General features: G+C 41.8%; 1 protein-coding gene across 8 annotated transcripts in view; it reads right to left on the reverse strand.

The window, feature by feature from the left end:
* The window catches only part of NR3C2 (nuclear receptor subfamily 3 group C member 2), a 225,010-nt gene that overhangs the window by 207,018 nt on the left and 987 nt on the right, over positions 1-17,005 (reverse strand). The window contains exons 1-4 of one of the 8 annotated variants that reach the window (XM_068942245.1): positions 15,449-15,904; positions 14,271-14,303; positions 13,976-14,044; positions 10,758-12,519 (exon numbers count right to left, since the gene is read on the reverse strand). In XM_068942245.1, the coding sequence (XP_068798346.1) occupies positions 10,758-12,517 (1,760 nt within the window). In that variant the 5' untranslated portion in view covers positions 12,518-12,519; positions 13,976-14,044; positions 14,271-14,303; positions 15,449-15,904. Of the gene's footprint in view, positions 1-10,757; positions 12,548-13,975; positions 14,045-14,270; positions 14,304-15,448; positions 15,905-17,005 lie in introns of those variants that run through there. The other 7 variants (XM_068942247.1, XM_068942246.1, XM_068942248.1 and 4 more) reach the window with 7 other exon arrangements.

Consider the following 17,005-nt stretch of genomic DNA (forward strand, 5'->3'; position numbering starts at 1 on the left):
ACAGTGCAAATTTCCCATCACCTTCATTTTCAAGGTCCCTGGTGCTCGAGTCTTCAGAAGTGCTGAAGCACATGACAGGCTTCTAGAGACAAGCCTTCAGCAACTCTAGAGCTGAGATCTCCAACTTTTTGGACTAGCTCGTATCTGAGCTCAAGTCTCCTGACCAAAAATAAAGAATACCATCTTGATGCACCAACCTTAACCTTAAGGTGCACTTCCAAAAGTGGTACTTTTCCTGCTCCCAGTTTGGTGGCAGTGACATAAAACCTATCCGGGAGGCCCCGGTCTTACCTCCAGCTTCAGTTCATTCAAACAAAGAGGCTGTTCTTCATTAGGGAACATGGCTAACTGTAAAAAAGCCCCCTCCTCACTCTCTTACTAGTGACAGTATTAATAAAGAGCTAAATACACAAACCAGGATTGATTTTTCAAGGCAAGACATTGCCAGAGTAAACTGGGGCTGTCAGATTGTGAAACAAAGTTTCCGAAGGGCTCAGAGAGCACAGCTCTCCATAAGGACACACCAGGGTGATGTATTCATACAGGTACGTGGACACATCTGACTTACGCAAGCGCTCCAGCATTTACGCGTGCACATGCACGCACCCAAGTCAGGAGAGCACACTTCAGAGACGGCAGGCATTTCAGTCTATTCAAATACTGGCTAAACTTAGCTGCTGCCCCTCTTCCTTTATGGCCTGAATCTGCCATCAAGATGCAAAGCATGATTTAAAAACTACTGAACAGACCACTGCTTTGCCTAGTGAACTGCTCAAATCAATTTCAGAGACTCTGAATCCAACACTGGAATCTTTACTTAGGAGTTTCAAACACCTTTAAAAAAATAAAGCAGCAAAATCTCTCTCCATTCTACAGAAAAAGGAAAGATTATAAAATTCAAGCAACAAATAGAGCGATTTTTATTTGTATTTTTTTTCCTACCACAGATCTAAGAATAGCTAGTTATTCAATGTGCTGTTATTATTTAATTCACTGGCTACACAACAAGGTTATTGCTAGTCTAGCCTCAAAATTTATTCACAGGCAATGGACATGCAGTACAACACAGACTATTACTATATGCAGGCAGAATCTAGACAAGTGTTTTACAATGCAGTCTCAGTGCATCTTCCATGTAAGTCCCTCACAAATAAGCAGCAGAAAGAGAGATGGTGAAAAAAAGAAATGAAAAAGTATTGTAATTACAGGTTCCACATGATTGCAGAATCATATTAGCACAACATGGCATTCAAAAGACCACCAGCAAAAATGCTAGATCCAATGGTTTGGCAACTAGCAGAGCCAAAATCCCACTCTGGACAAATGTGACTACTTACTCCCTGATGCTGACTCTCCCACTGAGAGACTGCATTGTCCAAATAAACCTTTAACATACATGTTTATTTTGTAGACTTTAAGATTGAATTTGAACCTGAAACTGTCAAGCATGTGCACGATTCTCCCCTAAAAGAATCGGAAAACACATTAAAAATGGTAGAGTTTTTAGCTGTTTCTTCTCAGAAAGCTAATTGCTTCGGAAAACATTAAGCCATCACATTAAAAAGCCTGGGACAGCACCTCTAAAAACAGACAGGGAAAGACACGCAGAATAGGAAAGATTATTGCGTCCATCTCAAATTTTAGTTTGAAAGTCCATTCAAAAATTACACCTCTAGACGTAAGTAAAGTACTGTTTAGAAGTGAGAACGTAAACTAATGAAATGATTAAAAAAAAAGTCAGAAATATTCAGCAATTAGTTTGAAATTTGCTTTTAACCTCAGGGCTGTAACTCTTTGATCTATTATTAATTATCACTAACCACAATCAGCAACATACCCATGCATCTTAGGAGAGCATACAAGTTCTTTAAGTGATTTTCTATATTATCCATAAATACTGGATTTAGTTCTGATCAAACGTTCCAATTGAATGGAAATTTACCTTTCTTTTTTTTTAAGGAAATACCTTTAAATATTAAATATAAGTTACCCCACCTTCAAATATGAAATTTAAGCTATCACACTTTTTCTTCTCGAAGTACATACGCCACATTGCTGTTTCTAGATCGCAGGTTTATAGAGATTTAATTTAGTGAGCAGCTAACAACACATTCTAATGTAATTGTAGGAGCTTAATTCATAGCTTAAGATAAAGAAATAAAACTCAATTGCAAGTTATTCTCTTGTGAGCTACCTACAGTCAGGGAACTTCCGCTATAATGCAACTCAATAAAGAAATAATGTTGTGCAAAAATACCTGTCCGCCTACAGAACAGACAGAACCAAAGTTACATATTTTTTAAAAACTCAGAATTATCAACAGTACTTTTTTGTTTAAAATCCCGCAACACTGCTTTCAATAAAGCAGAAAAAGACAACTATCTAGATCACATCCTTTCAGAATACACATTGTTAAATATTTTTTAAGTCACAAAAAAGATAAAAAAAGGTCAAAACTACTATTTGAAGAGCCAGCTTATTTGAAAACTTTGTTCGGAAAGTAAAGTAACTCTTATGTTCTGCAAATCTCAGGGTTTCTGAGATAGAAACATGCATATTATCAGACGCGCATCCCGCTTCCAAGTGTTAAGGGAATGCTCCTCAAATGACTGAGCATCTCCTTCCTAATCATGTGCACAGCACAGCACAAAGCCAAGAGCTGTTCCCACTGCTCTTGCCAGTAGTGGTACCGGAGCAAACTAAGTTGGGAACTCCTGGCCTGGATAAATAGGGACTTCCTGACCCCTATAACGTAAGTCAAAAAATAGCCCTTCCTCCAAGGTCAGTGTCTCCCCTCCAGGAGCAGAACCAACGTGGCTCAGGCACAAAAGGAAAGAACAAGGCTTTAGCAAGGATCCAGTAAATGGTGGTCTTTCACTGCATTTTGCACAGCTATGACAGCAAATAGTCAAATCCTGCAACGGTCTATTTGGGGTGCATTCAAACATGTCCAAGAACACTGCTGCAATGAGTGCCTTGGACCTGCAATGGAAATACTCCTCGCTCTTCCCCTACAGATCGCGCGCTCTCTCTCTCCAACTACAGTCTTCTTGGAGGGAGAGAAAGTAATTCACATGCTGAGCACCAAGCACTCTCTAGCAACCAGCTGCATGAGAAAACTGATAAAATTACTAAACTTAGATATGTTTAATACCTGGCTTTCACACATCCTTTTTAGTTTCACTGTCCAACCATTTTTATCACTCTTATACAACCATGTTGTAAGATATATTTGCCAGAGAAAGTTATGATTCTATAGCCATCCTAAACTGTGATATTTTTGGCCTCCGAGAGCTTAAACCTGAAATCACAGTACTGCACTGTTTTCTCCAAGGAATTCTGACTAAAATTAGCTCATTATTAAATCCAGCTTCCACAACTATTTTCAGAGATAAAGTACTTACACACAGCTACAATAAAATAAAACAAAAAATACCCTGAAAACCTACCTAACTTTTAAAAGCATACCCAGGAAATGCAAATATTGAGATAATAGATTTACAATATACTTTCCTTAGTATCAATGTGTGCTCACATTTGATAGTCCTTTCTAACCCTTTAGTTTGCTCTCATGCCTACTTCGCATCACACTGACCACCAAATTGCATTGACATATCAGTTTTTGGAGCTTCAGAATAAACTAGATTAGGAAATTGATCTGGCTCTTGCACATGCACATAGTGTACACCTGAATACATAGTAAAAACAGAGTTAGACCAGACAAGACTCCTGAGAACCGCCCAACAGTATATTCTGCCACCAAAACCAATATACTGTTAAATCATGGATGACGCCCAACAGCAATCTCTAGTCAAGCCTCAATTCAGCAAAGCACCAATGCATATACAGAAATTAGATTCAAATGGTCAGAGCACTTCAGAGCATGTTTAGGTTCCATTAATGCTAACTGCTTGTTGAATAAGGACAGTTTATTGAATCAGAACTTAACAATTTACTCCCTCTGCAGACAATATGAGTACTGCATGAATATTGATATCACTGCAACAATCTGTATGCATACTTACGTGCATAATTGCAATATATATCCCATAACATAGAAGAGGAACACCCTTTTACAGTACATATTTCAGACATCAATGTCTTCCAGTCCTCATTAAAATGGCCTAATCTATATTTTCTGCAGAATATCGATAATCAAAATTTGTTCTGCTTGCATATTTTAAAATTTGCTCACAGATTAGTGCTATCTTCCTCTTTTTCAGAAAACAGTCAAAAGAAGGCATCACAGTGAGATTCTAGATCAGTAAAAGTAATATAAAAGCTACAAAACTATTATTAACTACTAGCAGAATCAAGTACAGCAAACTGATTTCCAACAGCCCAGTTTCACAAAATTTAATAGTATGTATTAGCATAGAAGTTTCAGTGATATACAACACTAATAATCTCCACATACAAAGAAACAATCCTTTGAATAATGGCATACAGATTTTATAATGAACCTCCTATTTCCACAGATTTCAGAAATCCACTCATTTACGGAGCACATCTTTCAGCAACATGGATTTTTCCCTGCCATATAACAGAAGTCAATTTATGTGTACACTTTTAAGGGAAAATATGGCACCTTTAGGTACCACAGGTTTCACATATATTACATAAATCCTGACTACCTACAGAAAACCTATTAAACAAAGAAGAATAACCTCAACAAAATAATGATAAACTGATAAACAAGGTTGTAAAAAGTATAAGGCCACTAAATACATGCTGATATGGTAAGAAGAACATTTAAGCCTTCTGGCCTGGCATATTAATACAGACTCATAACCTTTTCAACGAGATATAAAGATATACATATTTATAGTTTTGATAAAGCAGGAACTTCTATCAAGTGTCAGAAGAAACTAATGAAATCATACACAAAACTACAAAAATAAGTATTACTTTCCAAATTGAAAAAACTACAGATGTAAAGCTATGGCCTACAAAATGAAAGAATTATTGGTGAAAAAAATTGCATGGTAAATTTGTGGGAAACTAAAAGGGAGGAACAAACCTGCCAAGCACAGAGAATATTTTGAACAGTTCGGTATTTTTCCCATAAAGTCCATCAGTAAACAAACAGAGGTCAAGGTCAATCATAAATTCTAAAAATAATATTTACCAGACCTTTATCTCTCTGGCAGGTATGATTCTGATAGGCAACTATTCTAGATAATATTTAACATAAAGTTTATTTACAAAAATGCTTGCAATAGCCTGAAATCAGATTTTAACCAGAATCACCTATTCAAGTCAGGGAGGTTCCACGTAAATGAAGTCCTTTTTGTTTTGTTTTGTTTGATTTGTTTTTTTTTTTTTTTGGACTGCTACAAGCAGGGTTTATGTTGCTGACCCTGCCTCCTCAGGAGCTGGAACGCATTACCGTGTTCTGTCTGCAGCTGTTGGACTACACAGCAAAAGCAAGAAATGCCCTGATCCATATGAACGGCTCATGAATAGACAGGTATAAGAAGCCCCTAAAAACATTGCCAATGCGTTTGCTCAAAGACTTGACCATAAATCTTAAGTCAATGACAGCCTTTCAACTAATTTTAATACATTTAATTTAGGCTCTAAAATATCATGAAACAATGTTTTGAAGAACCATCTCCTGGTCTGAATTATAATAATTGCAACAATATACTTATTAATAATCGTGTACTTTATATTAAAATAGTGAACTTCTAAAATAAAAGTGCACGTCATAATTTTGTGAATTCACTCCACACTGCATTACACCAGTGATTCTTTGCTAAAACAAAAATATTTCATGCTTCACCTCTACAAACAGGCCAGCAAACAGAAATAACTATTTAGGAACCTGTATAACTTTATACCTTAAATTCATTTAAGACTATCTATGCTCAAAATCAACACTTAACCACACACTTACATTTTAAGCATGGAACGAAATTCTTTAACTTTTCTAGAATCTAAGACATACAGCTAAGTTCCACCTGGAAAAGAAATGGGTTTGGGGGTAATTTTGTTTATTTTTTATTCAATGACAGGAAAAAAGCAAAAAAGATTTTTAATACAAAAATAATGAAGGAAAAAAGAAAAATATCTGCCTGCTCAGCAAAAGGCACAACCACCCTACAACCACCAGGAAAAAGGACCTAAAAATGCAAAGTCTGAAAAGGTACTGAACTCAACTCTTGCTGAACCATTAGAAAGTAAAAATCCACATGACACTGTTTTCATCTGTCACCTACCCAAACAAGTAACCCTCTGCATTTGCAGTGGCCTGCATTTCCCCCCCAAAACACCTCTGCAAACAGGGCAATCTCTGCACATGCATGTTCTTCCCAGGCCTTCCTGGCAAGGGGATGCACCTTCTCCCAGAGGTCCTCTCCCTCCTTGGGTGTCACCCTGCAGGCACAGCCAGTCTGGGAGAGAAGAAAGTTTGGGGGAGATGCGTTTTCCTCTTCGCTTCAGCGCAGCACTTTCAGAAAGGCAACATGCACAAAGGCTGTATTTACTTTTCTGCAAGCTTACTGCTTATCCACTCACACTCTGCTTTAAACACACACGTGTGCGTATGTGAATGCGTGAATGTTGCCCCGAATCCTGTAGAAAGCATCTGTGGTGGGAGAGCTGCATTTGGGGCCACTCCACAGCAGGGCAAAGTGACCCGCCAGCCGGCCCACCTTCTCCAGCGGTGGAGCTCGACTGCAGCTCTGCTCCCATGTAATGCAGAAGACGACTTATTATTGGTCTAATACAGCAAATTTCAATACTATCAAATTGCAACCACCAAGAAGAAATAACAGGAGAAATATCAGCCTTTTGTTCCCACCACAACTGCTGAGAAAAAGTGAGTGTGCGTACATACATGAGTGGATACAGAAATTAGAAGGAAAAGGCATATTTGCAAAAAAAAGGCTTTAGGTAAGAGCTAATGCAGCAGAAAGGTCATCCTCCTCAATTTTTGCTGTTGTTTCAAGCAACCATGACATTTTCCTAGGCCATTTTGAAAATTACATAACTGGGACAATCGTGAGTCTTAGGATTGTACCCTGATTCAAATGAACAATCACCTTAATGTGATGTCTGTCAGTAACAACACACAATCACGCATACCTTATTTTCAAGCCCACTTTGCTATTAGTTAGTTTATAAACCATTATCCCTTAGAAATGCCATTCATTATGGGGGGAGGGGGTAGGTAGAGGGAAAGCTGTACACAGAGACACACAGGTATGATTCACCCTATTAAAAATAAAACATGTAAAATCCTTCAAAGAAAAAGACATGCTCTGCATGCATATTAGCATAAGAAAGATTTAAAAGGAGTGAGGGAATGTGTTTTTGCTTAAGAGACTCTGGTTCTCAACCACTGTGAGTTGCAACATTATAAATAATAAAAAGTTACCACCAACTATGTTAAAAAGAACCACCTCTGTAGAAGTCAAATAAAAATAAGTGAAGGAGAAAAAAAGTGTTCTAGCTGACAGTGGGTACTAGGCCCGATCAATATGGTAGCAAGGAGTTTTAAATACCTAAACTTAGTTTATTAGACACTATCAGCAAGCGTAACTCGTGAAAGCCCCTACAATAAAAGTTGACACTTATAGGAAAAAAAAATTTTTTTTTTTTTTTACAGTAATCTTCTCAATATAATTCTCAAGATGAAATGTCTTCTTCATTCCTGGCCACCCAATCCCTTTTACCATATAAATTGTAAATCAGAAGCAGATTAAATAAGGTACAACACTGAGGTTCAGAAAATAATGCTGCCAAAACAAGATATATGCAATGCTGCCCATCCACTGATTTTAGAGGAGCACGTAGTCTATCTTTTTCCCTTCAGGTTATTCTTTGCAACTTATATTGCAGGATAAATGCACCTGAAAAAAAAGATGAAATAGAAGATTTAAATTACCCTAACTTTCTGTTGCAGATTTTGAAGGGCTAACCATTTTCTTTAAAAGTGTGCAAAACCTCCGACTCCTGATATGATTGACTTATGTCAGGAAAAAAGCAATTGAAGGAATGATAATTTGGCTTGGATGCAAAGCTTTCAGAGGTGCAGTTCTGATGCTCTGATGACATGGAGGAAGACTTTTTAATCCCAATACCATGCTGACATGGGATGGTTGAAACCCACTTTGGGATGTTGAGTCTGACATGGCTTTACACTATGTTTGGCTTATCACAACACCTTTGAACGTGAACAGACTCATGTATGCTTTCCTCTGTGTTTTAGCTGGAACGTGACATACAAATAAAGACAAAGGTAAAGTTGAATTTGAGACTCATCAGCAAGAATGAGCTTCTGCATATGAGACATCCTATGTTAAGTCTTTATGACTTGCCTCATCAGTAGAGAAATTCCTGAATGGGTCTCTGTGCTATCTTCAAAGAGTAATTTATTTCTTTGGTGCAAACCAAATCACTTTTTCTTTGGGATTATTTCTATCAAAACAATTCTTAGTAGCAAATATTAAGAATACCAAGTGATACTCTCTATGTAACTCTACAAGCCATTTCTTACTCTTACTTAAATGCATCTTAAAGTTTCCTTTCCTTTAAAACCTGCAATGCTAAAATGACTCCTACAAAAATTTATTTTGAAATTTGTAAGGGCTTAGCACAGGTCTCCAGCTGCACCTGTTAGTATAAAGCCATTACCAAGCAAATTAACCGCAATGTTTATTTAAATAACAAGGCTGAGTTAGAGATTGGAAATGATGACACATCTCCTAATCTGAAATACAGATTAGGATGTCTGAAGCGTTGCAACCTTGCAGATCTCCATCACCTAAACAGGATTCCACATAAGTACAGTAACAGCTCCGAACACTAAAAATGTCAATACTTGGATCACACAAAGTAAGGGCTACGCTCACCTGCATACCTAAAATATATAAGCTTAAAAAACAAAGATAGAAAAGTATAGTTATATCAAGTCTTATCACACTGATTATCCGTTTATTGGTCTAGAGACAAACAGGTGAAAAGAGCTACCAGGGACTAGTATCAGGTCAGAACATACTGTTTCAAAAGCCTCATAAGAAACCGTCATTAAAAAGTATGTATTAATAACCATGCTCCTACCAATATTTCCCGTTTACAATGCCTGTCCCTGTAACAGATGACAATCTCGACTCAAGTGCGAGAGGTACCTACTCATGCAAGAGCTCTCGTGAATGGCAGCAACTACTTGCACAAGGAACAGTGCTCAAAACACAAAGGCAGTAAAATATCGGTTCTTCATATTCAGACGCGTCATCAGTCTTTTGGTGAGCTTTTTCCACTATATAAATAACCCACTTTATGAAAATTTCATCAGGTAAAACAGTAAAAAGAAATAACAACTTCATTTTCCTCGATCCAGGAAGTATTTTTAAGGCAAGCGTGGCTCATAATAAACATCCAGCTACGTGCCAAGTTTAGCATGAAGGTGAAATACGGATATTTCAAACTGAGAAAGACATACTTCTAAAGAGCATTTTCCACAGACTGCATTTGAAAAAGTCCAACCAAAAGTGAAATATGGCTTGCAAAATGGTAAGGAGAATGCAGATATTGGTTATATTTCCATGTTTTCTCCCATCTGTCTGAACAGAAAATGGAAATATTTAAGTCTTTTTCTTCTCCTATGAACTCTAGTTAGGCAGACTATTTTCCACCCTCAAAAGCACCATTGCTTCACTGAGTGCTTTTGAATGCAATACTATTTTTTTGGAAATGTTTTGAATCATATAAATATGGAAGCAGCTACTGTGTTCAGACACACACCCTCCCTCTCTCCCCAGCTCCCAAAATAAGGCAGAAGTTGCATTCACCGAGGACAGTCATGTATCTTCTGATGAGAACAAATCTTTTGATGGGAACAAAAGACTTGGAAAAAGTAAACGCAAATTCTGTTATCAGCTATTTCACTGAGCTTTCATACAAAATCTTGGTGAGTCAGTTTGACATGTGAAGAGGTTATGTAACTATTGTAACTCAGTCATGTTGTCAGATACATTTAATAATTTTTAATATCGATTATGAAACTAGATAGTTTATGAACGTAAGCATTCTATATAAAAATATATGAACATCTATTTGTTGAAGAAGTGCACACTTTCATGAATTGGACAAGAAATACAAATTAAAATGACACTTGCACATTTCTCTTCCACCAAAAGTGAGGAGATCAGATTATCCATTTATCCCTTTCAAAGGCGTCAGGTTTTAACAGCCCTCCTCCTTCTGGAGGCATTTTTCTATATATACAAACCAAATGTTCCTACAGTTAAAATACAGAAATAATATGTTGCCACAGGCTTGTAAGGTTTAGTTTTTAAACTTAACCAGTTAAAGCCTGGTACAAATTTTTAACCACGCATCCTTACAAAACATTATCGTTTTCTTATACTCATCTCAACATTTCATCTGAGGTACAACACATTTGAGCACCAGCTAAGAAAAAATATCCATTATTGGACACACGAGAGCAATTTTACTAAGCTCTCATTATGGGGAAAACAACATTTATAGTAGTAAGAACTCATAAACATACTAAAGCTACTTTATGAAACCTAATAACAATAGAATATAATATGTTCTTTTTAAATATTAAAGCAAGCACTTTGTTTTTATTAAAACCAGGAAAAAAAAATACAGCAAGGAAGAAACCAGCAACTCCAATGACAAGAATTGAAATGCAAATGTAAAAGAGCTAGAGAAATACCATCCCAGCCCCCATTTTAATTCACTCTTTCCTTCTGCAATATGAAAAAAGTAATTTGTTTGCTCACCTTGACACACTTTCTGGAATGTATTCTAGAACTGGATACCCATCATTTCTTCTGGATGCCAACTCCGAATGCGATTTCCATGTCTCCACGAGCGTACTAACTGGAGGAAATGAGCTCAAGTGCTGAAACGTCTGCTCTCTAGCAACAGGCCGCGACAAGGATATCGTGCCTTGCGCACCAATCCTGTAGTGAAATGACTGTCCACCTGAATTTACACCAACAATGGCAGAGGATGGTATACTGTTTTCTTGATAATAGCTGCCGTCATCAGGCTCCTGTTTAATTCCCACAGGCAGGCCTGGATTTGGAAAACCACTACCTTCACAATTTCCATCAAATGAAGAAACAGGTGGTCCTAAAATCCCAGAAAGAGAATAGTAGTCTTTGTCATCCATAAAAGAAAAATATGAGCCATCTGTAAATGGAAAAGGATTTACTGTTTGATTCCCTTTAAAAGAGGCACCAGAACAGGGATGCTTAGCTGATTCTTGCTTTACTGGTACTGAAAACGGGGAATCAGAATTTATTTTACTGTTTTCGCCAATACATGCACTACCAAATGAACCATCTGGTTCGGGTTTTATAAACTGAACAAGGTTCATCTGACTGCTGTTTGAGATGGCATTCTCCATTTCCTCCATTTTAGGAAACGTGATTTCTTGAGCACCTTTCTCTTTTGTTTCTGGACTAGGAACAGTGTCTTGGCTTCTGCTAGGTCCAGCAGGTGTGCCAGAAGCAGGAAATCCTAGAGAATTGTTTACAGGGCTACAGATAGAAGATCCCACAGTGCTAACAGCTGGACTAGAACGAGTGGACCTATTATTGGCATTGGAAGGGCTGGCAATAGAGCTTCTTGAGTTCATATTTGCAGGACTGGATACAGAAGATCTCATAGTGATATTATTAGGACTTGAGACAGGAGATTTCACACTGCAGTGACTGGGAGGACTAGAAATTGGTGATTTCATGCTACTTATAGGGCTAGAAAGTGGTGACCCTACATTGCTAACGTGTGCAGGACTGTGCAACATGGACCCCCGGTTTTCAACATTAGGCGAGCAGGACAAGGGAGTTCCCTGGCCCATTGGGCTGTGCACTGCAAAATTCCCAAAGTTAGCAGTAGTTGAGGACACAGAGTTAATTCCAGCAGGACTACACACCGAGGAAGTCATATTCTGAGGACTACAGCCCGAAGGACTTTTCTCTTGACACATTATAGGGCTTTTGACAATTGCGTGCATGGCACCACCGTTCATAGCGCTTCCAGAGTCCGACATCAAAGACCTCAAGGGCCTGCTGGCGCTGTGGAGGGGAGAAGAACAATGGCCGTTCTCCTTGTAGAGCTTCACCAGCTGCTCCACATTCTGGTAAATCTTTCCTGGGCTCCCTTGATTCTGCTGATCATAAGGATAATCAGCATCTCGTATCGAATCCATATATAAACCCATAGATTCAGCTACAGTTGCTGAGAGTTCCTTTGACTCTGTTTCAGTTTTGATGTCAGAGGGCAAAATACCAGGTGGATTGCTGTCTGGCTGCAGGCACGTGAGTAGTTCAGGTTTTTCTTTGTTGTTTCCTTGAGCGCTGCTGTTTGGAAAAGCGCTGGCAGCACAGCTTACGTTTACAATCTCCATATAGTTACTGTCATCAGTCTGCTCTCCAGCACCTAAAGAAGAATACTCCACAGACTGAGAAACTTGACCCCACCGTCTCTCCATATCTAAGCCTTCTGGGTAGCTCTGGTATCCTTTTGTCTCCATAACTAGCAAAGACATATACAAAAAAAGTAAAGTTAATAAATGACAAAGTGCAATTTCCTAAGGAAATTTCCTAATTTCCTAAGGAAACAAGGCATATCCGCTCACTCTGTCTATCCCCCTGTCTGCTTGCCAGTCCTGTTTCCCTACCCTATCAGTCATTTCTGAACCATCTGTCCAATTTCAAACAAATTCAGGGAAAAGGTCTCACAGATATGACGGTCCTACAAGTTCTGAGAGAAAACTGGTCAGCAGTTAGAAAATACCCAAATTACTGTCCATCCCCACCCCCCGAAAGAACAGATCTGCAATATTAGCACAACCGCCCACCCTTGCTGGCCTCTCAGAACTGGCTGCAGCCCCGTGGCTGACACCACAGGCTGCCCCTCATCCAGGTGACTACAAAAGGGGCATGGAAGGCGGGGGGGGGGGAAAAAAAGGTACTAGGCAGGAAGGAACAAGGTGAACCAGAGAGAGGTCCTGAAAGGCAGGCATGCTGGTGGTACACGGGACACAAAACCCAAGGAAATCAGACACTGTTAGCTCTGCTCCTCTAAAGAACTTGGATTATCATGTTATAAAGATTGCAAGCAAGTAATAGTGGACGGGGAGGGGGGGGTTGGATTTTTTTTTTAATGGCCCTGTATAATAAAGGATGCTTTAAAAGAGAGCAGCAGTTCTGGAGAGCTAGACTCTCACTTGCTCTTTCACAGTTATGCAGACTTACTGTATAGCCACCTGAGGAGACGTGGAAGGATGGGATGAGTGGGGAAAGAAGCAGTACAAAAGTTGTATGGCAAGCGCAAGCGTTTCTGCCACTGAATAAGGGAATGCAATTAGGTGGGAATACACAGGCATTAAATGGATCCACAATTCTGCAAACCTCTGTGGCAGCCAGTGAGAGAAATACATGAAGGAAAGTAAGCCTCGTTCTATGTAAGACCCTAAAAAAATCCCTTCCATCCAGCATGCCACTGACTCTAGGAAGACAGCAAAATGCATGAACTAGCTTTCATTATTTTGAAAATAAATAATTTTGATAATGAAACATAATTCTACTGAATTAACGCAAACTACTATTAACTCATAGTATTACAACTGTAGAAAGTCAAATGTAAATACTTATAAACTCAATATTATAGAAAGATTTTTTCCTTTAATAACCTGTCAATGGTTCAATGTTTAATTTAGTGTTTAATCCCTTTACTTAACACAACTTATAAACTTTATTTTAAGCAAAACTGTAAAAAAAGGGAAAAAAAATCCCTCCAAACTTAAAATGAATGATTTGAATGCTCCTTGCACTTAGTTAAAAAGAATTATGGCTCTATGCCTACATTCCCCTCAAGCACAAATTTTATTAGAACATCATCATATGTATCGAATCACATTCCTCTAGCCTAAAATTTTCAGACAGAAGTGCCTAATTTCACATAAAGCCACTCCCAGATAATCACTTACCCCTGATTTAAGTGCTGAGCAAGGCTAATTCCTAGAGAAATCAATTGCAGCTGTGAATGACCAGCATTTCTGAAAACCAGGAAATTTTGTTAAGGATTAAAATTAGGATATAAGTGAATTTTAACCCTCTGAAAAGTACCAGCAGATCAGATCCCCTATGTACCAGGAAAACACAGTTTTAAGCCTAACATTAAACTGGTGCATGGGCTTTGCCTAATCTTTTACACAACAGTAAAGCATGCTTTAAAACTTTAGCAAATAAAAATCTGGGTCAAATGAAAAAAAAAAAATTTACCTGGTCCTGCACTTCCAGTGAGAGAGGCACTGTCTGGTAAATGCATTTGAGAGGATCAAAAAAAAAATCAGGAGAGAGATTATTGTGTGGCCTGATATAAATTAGGTTTAAAATGACAAATATAAATTAATTAGAATGCAGCAGCAAAGAGATTTCTTGGGAGTGTCAGTTCCTGTCACTTCTAAGTGATAGGAGTCTTTCAGTGGATACTAGAACTGAAATATCACCTCATGGGTTGCCGATAGCATAAGGATTTTGTTCTGTTTTTCTTTAAGCAGAACTTATTAGAACTTGACTTGACTAGCATGTTTATCCACAGTATCTACACTCCACATATTGCACAGACATGCCTTTCTACTAAGTTCTAGTAAGTGAATTTGACCGTGGGCTAAAATATACATGAACAACAAAAGCAGAAGACACCTTACGTATCAGAACTGAGACTGTTTGCATCCGCTACTGTGTAGAAGGTAGCTTATATTATGAGCACACTGGTTTCCCTAACCGCCCCCCCCAAGTACTCGAACAGTGACATTTGAGACTTACATATTTCACCCCCAAACATATCAACAAAAACAGTCCTTTGCAGCCCAACTCTCTGATCAATCAGGCATGAAACTAGTTCACAGCAACAGTCAAATAAAAATCAAATGCTACCTAGTGTCCCTGTGTCCCTGCAACCAAAAGGTCACCTAGAAACAGGAAAATCTGAACTAAATCCACAGTTGCATAAAAATCTACATCAATGGCTCAAGTAACCACCCATGTCTCAATTCTTGGTGCCTGTAAACGAATCGCATCCAAGTTTCATTTGCCTGCCAGCCCCGGGGACCGAAGTCTCATCCTCAAACGCGACTTATTTTATTTATTTTTGTTTCTTTCGCCTTCTCTAGGTCAGTGGAGTATCACTTACAGTAAAGGCAAGCCTGACCAGGGAAGCTGCCTTTCGGGCTGACACCTGCCAGTCGGCCGCGCCAAGCAAAGCGCCAGCGGCGGGACCCGAGGCGCAACGCCCCGCTGCCAGCGAGGGGGCCCCCCCGGCGGCTGGACGCCCCCTGCCCCCCCCCCACTCCCTTCGAGCAAAGTAAACGGCTTGTTTCTCCCCTCGCCCCAGGCAGCGCGGAGCATGACGATCGCCACCGTGCAGAAAGCGCGGCTCCGCTGCCTGACAGCCTCACCTTCTACTCTTCCCGAGGTACAACCGGTATCGTTGCCGACGAGGACGTGAAGGCCGCGGGTACCTGCACGCCTCCGTCTGGGGCGGGGGCGGGGGGTCGATCCCAAAAGGATTCCCCGACAAGGGGGAACACTTTTCCCCCTTCTCCCTGACCTGGCTAGCTGCGTCAGCGCTCCGAAATACCTCTGTATTTCTAAATGCAGTATTCCCTCCCTCAAGACCTGCCTTATCTCCCCCGGGCGAGCTAGGCTTGCTTCATGACCGACCGGCGGGCCAGCAGCTCGCGCCGCCGGCCGAAGCACCGCCGCCGGCAACGGCCGCCAACGGCCAGGTGCAACGCAACCAGCCTCCTCCCCGGCTGCCGGACGCGCACTGTGACTCTCAGTTATCCCCCCCGCACCGCCGGCGGCGGGAAGGCGGGTGTTTCGGGGAGCGTGACAAGCAGCGGGAGCGCGGCCCACCCACCTCCGGCTCGTTTCGCCCCGAAACCGCCGCTTCAGCCCCGCATCCGGCCCCCCCCCCGCCCCCGTCGCCGCCGGGGCCGGGGCCGGGTCGGGGGGGGGGGGGCGGCGCGCGCGCGGCCCCGCTGTACCTGTTGCGGCGGGGCGCGTCCCCGCGGCGCGCTGCGCCGCGCCCCCCTCCCCCCGCCCCGCTCCGCTCCGAGGGGCCGGGCGGCGGCGCGGGGTCCCCCTGCCCGCCCGCCGGCCGCGCGCTGCGCCGCCCGCTGACAGCGAGCGGCGCCCAGCGGGGGACGGGGACGGGGATGGGGATGGGGGGGGGAAGGTGCCAAGTCCTTTTAAAAACATGTCACATGCCCAGATAAAGTTCAAGTTTACGTCCCGCCTGCCGCCCGCCCTGATTGGCGGGCGGGCGGCGGAGCGCCGCGCGGCCGCGGCCAGGCGGGCCGCCCATTGGCTGCGGCGGGCCGTCACTCACCGGCCGGGCGACATGACTGATACAAAGTTGCTGCGACACAGGCTGCAAAACGCATCGCCCTTAAAGCTGCAGGAGCTGCGCCGGCCCGCGCAGCGCCCGCGCCGCCGCCGCCTCAGCGGGGAGGGAGTGAGGGCGGGCGGGGAGCGGGAGGGGGAGCCCAAACGCCGCCCCCCCCCCCTCGCCCGCCTGGGGGTGACCCGGCGGCCGACCCCCGCTGCCCGCGGCGGGGTCTCGCCTCTCCCGCCCCGCTCAATCTCCGCGCGTCTCAGCGAAGCGTGAATGTGCGCGTTGTCAATGCAGTAATGATTAAAAAAAAAAAAAAAAAGAAAAGAAAAAAGAGAGAGAGAGAGAAGGCGGCGGAGCGCGCTAAAGGTTCAAGGACTCGTCCTTTGCTTGCTGCCGGGCTGATTTCATTTTACTGCGACTGGTGCATCCGTCAGGGCGGCCGTGGGATTCCCTCCCTCCTCCTCCTCCTCCTCCTCCTTCCCCCCCCGCCCGCCGCCTCTTTCCTCCGCTCCGAGTTAGGGGGGGAATTAAGTGAGGGGCAGCGAAGCCGCTCCAAAACTCAGAAGGCAGCGGCGGGGGAACGGCACGCTGCGTTTCACTCCGCCTGTTTGTTTTC

Source organism: Struthio camelus, chromosome 4 (genome assembly GCF_040807025.1).
Source record: "Struthio camelus isolate bStrCam1 chromosome 4, bStrCam1.hap1, whole genome shotgun sequence".
Taxonomy (NCBI): domain Eukaryota; kingdom Metazoa; phylum Chordata; class Aves; order Struthioniformes; family Struthionidae; genus Struthio; species Struthio camelus.